The 8,135-nt window shown below is 37.5% G+C and overlaps 1 protein-coding gene across 1 annotated transcript; it reads left to right on the top strand.

The window, feature by feature from the left end:
• Positions 1 to 11: 11 nt before the first annotated feature.
• glrx5 (glutaredoxin 5 homolog (S. cerevisiae)) lies at positions 12 to 2,132 on the top strand. The gene is made up of 2 exons (XM_088647379.1): positions 12 to 421; positions 1,630 to 2,132. Exons 1-2 carry the CDS (start codon positions 160 to 162, stop codon positions 1,806 to 1,808), a joined length of 441 nt encoding a protein of 146 aa, XP_088503505.1. The 5' UTR covers positions 12 to 159; the 3' UTR covers positions 1,809 to 2,132.
• The last annotated feature ends 6,003 nt before the right edge of the window (positions 2,133 to 8,135 follow it).

The raw sequence follows: 8,135 nt of genomic DNA, 5'->3' as shown, positions 1-8,135 counted from the left end.
CGGACCCTCCCTGCGTGACCTGCGTGGCTCTGCTCTGCGGGAGGCTTGTTGTTATAAAATAGGGAGGTGCGGGCTGCCGGTTGTTAATTAGTGAATCTTGTGCGATTGCCTATCACCGAGGGAAGCCACAGGCACGAAGCAGAGTCCGTCCCCTCGACAATGAACAGTCTCGTTCGGTTGTCCGGCAGGTGTCTGCGGCGGCGGGCCCTGGTCACAGCCCTGCCCCGGCGCCTGTGCACCCAGCCGGGGAACGTGGAGCTGGGCGAGCTGGTGAAGAAGGACAAGGTGGTGGTGTTCATGAAGGGCACCCCGGCGCAGCCCATGTGCGGCTTCAGCAATGCGGTGGTCCAGATTCTGCGGATGCACGGCGTGGACGAGTATGCCTCTTACAACGTGTTGGAGGACCAAGACCTGAGACAAGGTCAGCAGCTGCTTCAGTCGCAGGCAGTGCGAGTCGGAGCACGACCCTTAGAGATCTTGTGGGTGCCGGTGTTGCTGGAAAACAACGTACAGATGTCTGGCTGTATGCATTGTGAAGTTCCACTGAGCTTTTCCAAATACGGTCTTTGACGGCTTTGTCATATTAATTTAAAAATGGTTCAGGTTACATTGAGGCGAAGCAGCCATTCATGGAAAACTTTATCAGTCAGGACAGCTCTGTCCATGAATCTACAGACTCTCCTCCGTTCTTATCACTGAGGGACACCTTGGAGAACAGGGCAGGTCCCTAACTCCTTATGAGATAAACGGCGTTTTGTCTCTGCAAGTAATGGTGATGGACGTCTGCTTTCTAAGCTTCTGTTGGTGTGTAACTAACAATCCTGACTTTCGGCGAATGTGCAGCGATCTAAGTGGTGATCCTAGCCCAGTAATTTTAAGCTTTTGACGTTAACTTTTTAACCCAAAGCAATATGTTGTTTTCCCACAGTGCCTGGTATTTCAGTTTTGAAACGACTCGGGTTTGCTCTCGTTAAAACATTAATTAGATGAGAAGTTATCAGTATGCATGGGAACTATAACTGTTAAAAACACACCAAAGGTGTTTACATTTTTGTATTAAACACTCCCCAGGAAACTGAACGCCTGTCTGTAAGGGACACTGCTGAGTGTACCCATTCTAGCAATGTAACCTGTGCCTAGAACTGAGGTCAGGCTTACAGCACGGGGCACATAGTAACAGCCTCAGTCTGTAGCCAAGGCAACTAAGCTAAGTGATGGTAGACAGCAGTTTTGTTTTGTCAGTAATGAAACCTTAATTTTGACTTTTCATTTTTTAATGAGCTAAACAGGTTGAGGTAATTCTATGCAGTGTCTTGTATGTTTACACTTAAATCAATACATATTAAAATTGTCTGAAAGCATTCTATGCTTTTAGAAAAGATTCCTATAGAAGTGGTATTTCTGAATGAATAGTCCTTGTATGGCTAATCAGTTGCCTATAACTTTCTTTATGATAAAAAAACATGTTATGAACATTATTATTAGTTTTTTGCAAAGCAATTTATGTTTGTACCTATTTGCACAGCTGTGCTGTTTACAGGTTGGTGACTCAGTGTTGTTGGCTTTAACTTGCTGTGTGGTTGCTGTTATTCCAAATCTCACCTCCTCTCTGTGCCTGTGCTCTGGCAGGAGTCAAAAGCTTCTCGAACTGGCCCACGATCCCCCAGGTGTTCTTCGACGGCGAGTTTGTGGGCGGCTGTGACATCCTGCTCCAGATGCACCAGAATGGGGACCTTGTGGAAGAGCTTCAGAAACTGGGGATCCGATCAGCTCTACTAGATTCAGAGAAAGATGAAAATAAAAAGTAGCTCTAGAGATATGGGCTGGGCTGGTATTGTGCCCAACACTGCTTTCCTCTGAATAGTGAGATGGATGTGCTTATGTCTTGAAAAGCATTTTGTTTTCAGTAAGTAATGTCAAGTTACCAAAGTGCTATATATGAACAATCATACTAAAAAGCAGGTATCCTGCACCTGATTTTCTACTACATACTTCTTACTATTTTAGAAATACTGGTTCAGTAAAATAAAAAAATAAAAAATAAAGAATATATCTCATTATGAAATATATTTCAAAAGAAAATAGTGTAAAGAATTAAACCCTTTATATATATAAATAAAGATTTTAATGCATTTTTGCTTTGCAAGTAGTATCCTCGATTATGTTGGTACTTTAAACTCAGATGTAGAAACTGGAAACTTGGATTTTTGGTTCTGAAATCTGATTGAACGTACATTAAAATAAGTGAGGTTTTTTTTGGTAAATGTAGTCCCATGTAAGGGTAACAAAAAAACAAAGCAGCACAGTGTGCAAGATGTTAGGACTAGTTTAAAACTTATAGTGACTGAGAAAAATGAGAATTCTGTAAGTTAAGAAAGGTAAAGTAAAATAAAATTAGATTTTGCTTTCAGATAAGGTTTAAATCTGTTATGCTTGTAAAACAGTACTATAAGAAATACTGTTTTTAAAGATGTACTATTTGTCTTCTACAGGATTGTCCATAATAGTCAAGAAAACTAATCTTGCAGGTAAGAGTACTGCAAGTGTAGATGTAGACAGATTACCAAGAGTGAACAGAAATAGACCCATGTTTCCAGAAATCTGATGGTACTCTACTGGGGCACCTGCTTGGGAGAGATAATATACAACATATAGTGTAGTACAGTATAGTGTATGTCCTGAGACATCTGATATTTGTAGCACTTAAATGAGTGAGGTACAAAGAGAGCCATTTAAAAAATGTGGAAAAAATAAGAGAATACACACATTTTTCCAATGTTCTTCTAGTCAAAAGTTTGGAGTTTTATAAAATGCAGTAGAAGACAACCTCCACCATGTTTATAGAGCTGAAAACACTCACACAGCTCCAACTTAGTCATTATTAATTCAGTTAAGGATTCAATAGTGTAACTGGGAGCTCAGCTGGAACAGAATCCAGCAGGCGTGTGGGACTGTGGGACACAGGATGTTCTCTGGTGGGTCTCAGCGGAGGTTGAGGGAAATGGGAGTTTTGTGCCTGAGAGCATGGGTGTTGCCCTGTTTTCTTCTCCACCTGACCTGCTGTGTGGTGCAGTCTGGCCAGGTGCGCTTCAGCGGCGGATAGAGCAAGACCCCTCCTATACTGTTTGTGAAGCTGCAAAGGAACATGTTCTGGATAATTCTAGAGTCGGCAAAGTCTAATTTTAAGGCACATATCTTCATATGTATTTATTGTGAGAGTCTGGAAAAGTGTAATGAAACACTAGGATTTAAACTGTAGCATTTTAAACTAAATAATTTGCATACTCTTCAACAGCAGTGAAAAGATTCATTGAGCAAACCAGTGGGGAGGCACGGAGTTGCTTTGTAATGAGTTAGTTTTCCATGGGTAGGGATGTCAATGAAAATGGGCAGCAGCCATATCACTCTGCAGCTCACAACTGGCAGCCCACTGAAGCTAAGGAGGTGTGAGCCTGGTCAGTACCTGGATAGGAGACCTGGGAAAACTAAGGTTGCTGCTAGAAGAAGAAGGGGTCAGTAGAGGGTGCTCACCCTGCAGTCTGTGTGGGTCCTAATGCCCCAGTATAGTGAAAGGGACACAACAGTGTATAAGGGTGCTGACCTTTGGATGAGCCATAGTCTCTGTGGTCATTAAAAATCCCAGTGTTTCTTGAAAAGTGTATGGGTGTAACTCTGGTGTCCTTCCCAAATTTCCCATTGTATAGCAAGTATAATAATAATAATAATAATAATAATAATAATAATAATAATAATTATTATTATTATTAAAAGGTAACTTGCTAAAGGTTTTATAAGGGAGTTGATATAAACCATTTGGGGAAAACTGGATTGCAAAGCTCAAATTGTCCACACTTTAAATAAAAGTGATTCAGAACTGACACTTTTTGCACTGTGGTTGCCTTAAAGGGGAACAGTATTTTTACATTTTGGGGTTATAAAGAATCAGCATTGATGAGTGCATTTTAAACTAATGTAAAACCTCCAATTTGCGTCATAAAATAGACTAAATTTCCGGGTTTGTGCAGCTTCATCTTGCCATCATTGAGACTCAGAACAAAAAAACAAAACGGCCCTAATTACATTGTAAACAAGCTGGCTTGTGAATACATCTCTTTTAATCCAATAGAAATACAGCTATTAGTGGTACAACACAGTGCTACACACAAGTTAAAACACATCTTAACTTAGGTCTTGTTGAGAGAGTCATACTGAACTGGTTTGAACTGGATTGGAAGAATGCTGAACACAAGGACTACTATGTAATTCTATACTGTTATATAGGAATGCATGCTACGAACCTAAGTAACCAATTGTGTTAAAAGAAGAGGAAGATGTGTGTGATTTTGGAACACTGCCAATCTGCTAAGCACAGGGAAGTGTGATAGCAGAAACATATTCAAGGACAGTTCTAGTTTAATTACTTTGAGAAAAATACATCAAGTGTGTGTTTCACTCCCATGCACATGACATAAAACTTCTTTTAACTCCTGAGACAAATTTCTGACTGTCTTTTAGGGGGAAGAAGGAAAATTTCTCCAACAGTCTTTAACATAACTACGATAAAAAGGGTCACTCAAATCATGAAGATTTTTTCCATTTTTTCTCTCAAGCACTGAGATCACCCTCTTGCTGCATTCTCTTTCCATCCATTGGTATTTATGGGTAAAAATGGTAGGAATAGCATTTAGTTTGAGAACACGTTTTGGTTCAGTAAATAAAATGAAAATGTATTTCATTTTCCGAACTGTCATGTTTCGTAATCATCTAAACTCCAAAGCAGAGAAAATTTCAGTGCACGTCCTATCCCTAATTGACAATATTTGAAAAACAATTGTTTTCTGTTGCAATAAAGCACATGCTTTTGATCAAGCGAATTTTGCTGCTGTACTAATTTATATATAATGTTATGAAACCGACACATACAAGATGACGTGTTTAGATACTTTAACTAGGCTGCTGATTGAATGAGTGAATTGAACAGTACTTTCAGACAGTTGACAGTTCCAAATTTCACAATTTTGTTCTTTATTCATAATTTGCAAAATTTTGTGATCCTGTCAACTAATTTATTTTGTTACCTAGACTTAATAACTGGTCTGAGGTCATGGGGCTCAAAAGGCCTTTAGCTATACAATCATTATAGAACCTAGACAGTTTTATGTCCACATTTTTGGCATTTTATAGATGCCTTTAATAGTTACGTGTCAAAGTGTGATTTTAATTAAATGACTGAGACGTGATTTAAAACTGACACTGTTTTGGTTTGTTGTGCTCTGGCATAATAAAAATTCCAGTTTCTCAGGCTGTACTGATGTTTAGATAAGATGATTTACTATGAGTAGTGAATACAAACACTAGGGGGCAGTAGTAGTTCATTCCCAATACTGAACTGAGCCACAGTCTGAACCATTGCTTGTTAAAACCGTACATCTCCCTCCTGACATGAATGACAGAAAAATATCAGCTTCAATCACTACACTAGTTCTGGGGAGAGGTTGCTAGGGGGACACTCCTGGCTGCCAGTGGAGGCTTGTGTGTTGTGTTCATCTGGCACAGTTCAGCTCTACAGATGGACTGAGCTATATTGGCTCATTGGCGTGTTTGGTCTCATTGGCCAGGTTTATTCCATAGCTCAGCTTACTGAGCTCCAGCACAGACACATTTTAGATAAATATGTGATGCACAATTTAAAGTTGCAAATCTTATTTTTGAATATATTTATTAAAAGCATTACTTTTCTGTTTTTCGATATTATACCACAGAGGACTGTGATGCCAGGGATGAGGCTCAGTCAGCTTTGTGGAACACATTTTTCATTTACCCAAGTCCTTCCCAAGAATAATCAGTGGCATGAACATTGAAATATCTTCAACAAAACCGATCTGTTTAAGTGGTTGAGTCTGCATTATTAAGCAGATTTTGTAATTAGCTATTACACAGCACACAGCTGTGAGACAAGAGTGTGCTATGTGGTTAATGAAATAATGATACTCTTTCGCAGTTAGCAGCTTTAGTCAACTTCTCTATTTTTAATTGTTCCTTTTCCTTCTCTGTCCTCCTATTTTCTTTAGCAACATTTTGTTGCTTTAGAACAGTGTTTTATTTAGACTGATACAAAAGCTATCTGCAATGATGTTACCTCTGAAGCAATTATTGCAAAAGCTAAATTGTCATTTCAACTCATCTTTTACCAGCTTTGCTTTTGGAAAGTTAGTAGACCAAGAGATCTAAGAAGTGCAGTCTGATTCTCACATTTTTTTCATTCATTGTTGGAGTACTTTGCCTGTCTCAGTCTAGATTCAATACAGTACCTCTATAGCAGGCAAGAATCAAGGATGAGACAATGTGCATGCTGTTTAATCTTATAATGATGCCCTTATTTCTATTCCCTTTATTCAGAGGTATGGGATTGAGCAAATAGCTTTCTGAGTAGAAAGTCTGAAGACCAAGATAAAGTTAAGCTAAGCCTTTACGAACCCGTCATTCTTCATTAGATTGTGCAATTGATTCTTGAGAAAGATCCATTTTGTCTCCTGAATGAGCAAGTCATGCATAGCATGTAAAGTTCTTCTGTTTAAACACTGGATGGTGCTGTAAATCTAATCAAGTAGAATGCAGAGATTGCCATTTCTACAACAGTAGAATTTTAATTTATCATTTATAGATCTGCATAGAGCAAATAAAAGATGAAGGGATGGATTTGATGGATTTGATATGATAGAGATTTCATTGATATATTCCCTCAAGAAATATCTTGTTATGAATTTCAAGATTTTGTGCTTAATTCTAATCTGTAATAAAACAGCAGATGGGGAAGGGATTAGAGAGACTTCATTTGGTGAAATCCAACTTGGTATTTTACGGTGTTGGTCTTCATTTCAAAAGGATGAACTTTTAAAGACGACATGTATTCTGATTTTGGAAAAAAAGCTTTTAAGTTCAGGTTCAGTTTTTAAGGGCCTTATAAAATTGGAAATTTTGTAAGCATTGTAATTTAGTTTTGTTCTTCGTTGTTAATTATAAGCACAACTATGCAAATAAAATACTGAGATGAATAATATTTTCTCCAGGATTCTTAGCCATCATCCAAGTTCTTTAATCTATGCACTAGAATAACCCTTTCTTTCATATGATAATAAAGTAATTAATTTTTCATAATCAATAAAGAATGTATTAATTGAACAGAGGAGCTATTTTGTTTCCTTGCTTAGAGTTCCATATTAACTGTGCTTACCAATGGTTTTACTTTAGAAGATATACTCAGTAGAATTATAATTAACTCTGCATTTTAATTAGTGACTAATTATATAGTTAGATATATATGAATATATATCCAGTTAATTTAAAAAGTCAAAGTAAGGATTTTACTTTGAAAGAGAAACACAAAATAATCTTAGCTGAAAATGGCTTTTTTATTGTAGTAATATTATAGTAATCATTAAAAAATTGTAAAATGGAATTAGTTAGAAACAGAAAATATACTTGAATTTAAATTAGTGCTAATGTAAGTGCTTGCATTTATCACACTAATGCCATACCTATTTAACTTGAACATTTCTGATTAAGTAAGCTTTGCCAGTTATTTTACGCAGCTTGTTTGCAACCTGCAAGGTCAAAACAAAAAAACCCCAAAACAAATACTACAGTAGTAGTTTGAGCACTGCTGAATAACTTAAGCATTAAAGAAATTGAAAGATTGTTGTTAATGTGAATGATTTAAATGGTGTAAAGAACATGGTTTAAACTTTTACTTGTTCATTCTCTGGATAATCATCGGCATCCTCCTGCGTTTGCTTTAATTGTCTATATATATATTTAATATCATTGCTTCATTATTATTTAGCATTTCTGCAGTTCATAAAAATAGTATGCTTTAAAGAATTGAAACCTTCTGGAGGTTTTAATGAAACAGAAGCCTCTTCCTTCTGTTTCTGGGGTAATGTGACTCCTGAGACATTCTGAACTACAGTTAGAAACTACACAGTTGGAGAGTTTTACGTGTTATGTAACTGAGGGTGGATGACAAATCTAATCATGCAGGAAATGCATAGTCCTCTTTGGAAACTGATTTACAGGTATGAGATCTAATGGAATATTGCAAGCTGAAGTCTTCATGCATAAGACCTAGATATATA

The sequence above is a fragment of the Lepisosteus platostomus genome, chromosome 10, assembly GCF_059453375.1.
Source record: "Lepisosteus platostomus isolate fLepPlt1 chromosome 10, fLepPlt1.hap1, whole genome shotgun sequence".
Classification (NCBI taxonomy): Eukaryota; Metazoa; Chordata; class Actinopteri; order Semionotiformes; family Lepisosteidae; genus Lepisosteus; species Lepisosteus platostomus.
This window is presented reverse-complemented; position numbering and strand designations above follow the sequence as displayed.

What these genes read in the sequence shown, in the direction of transcription:
- glrx5 (XM_088647379.1), top strand. Translation starts at nt 160, where the DNA reads ATGAACAGTCTCGTTCGGTTGTCCGGCAGGTGTCTGCGGCGGCGGGCC. An exon ending in GGACCAAGACCTGAGACAAG is followed by an intron (nt 422 to 1,629) that starts GTCAGCAGCTGC and finishes GTGCTCTGGCAG; the next exon opens with GAGTCAAAAGCTTCTCGAAC.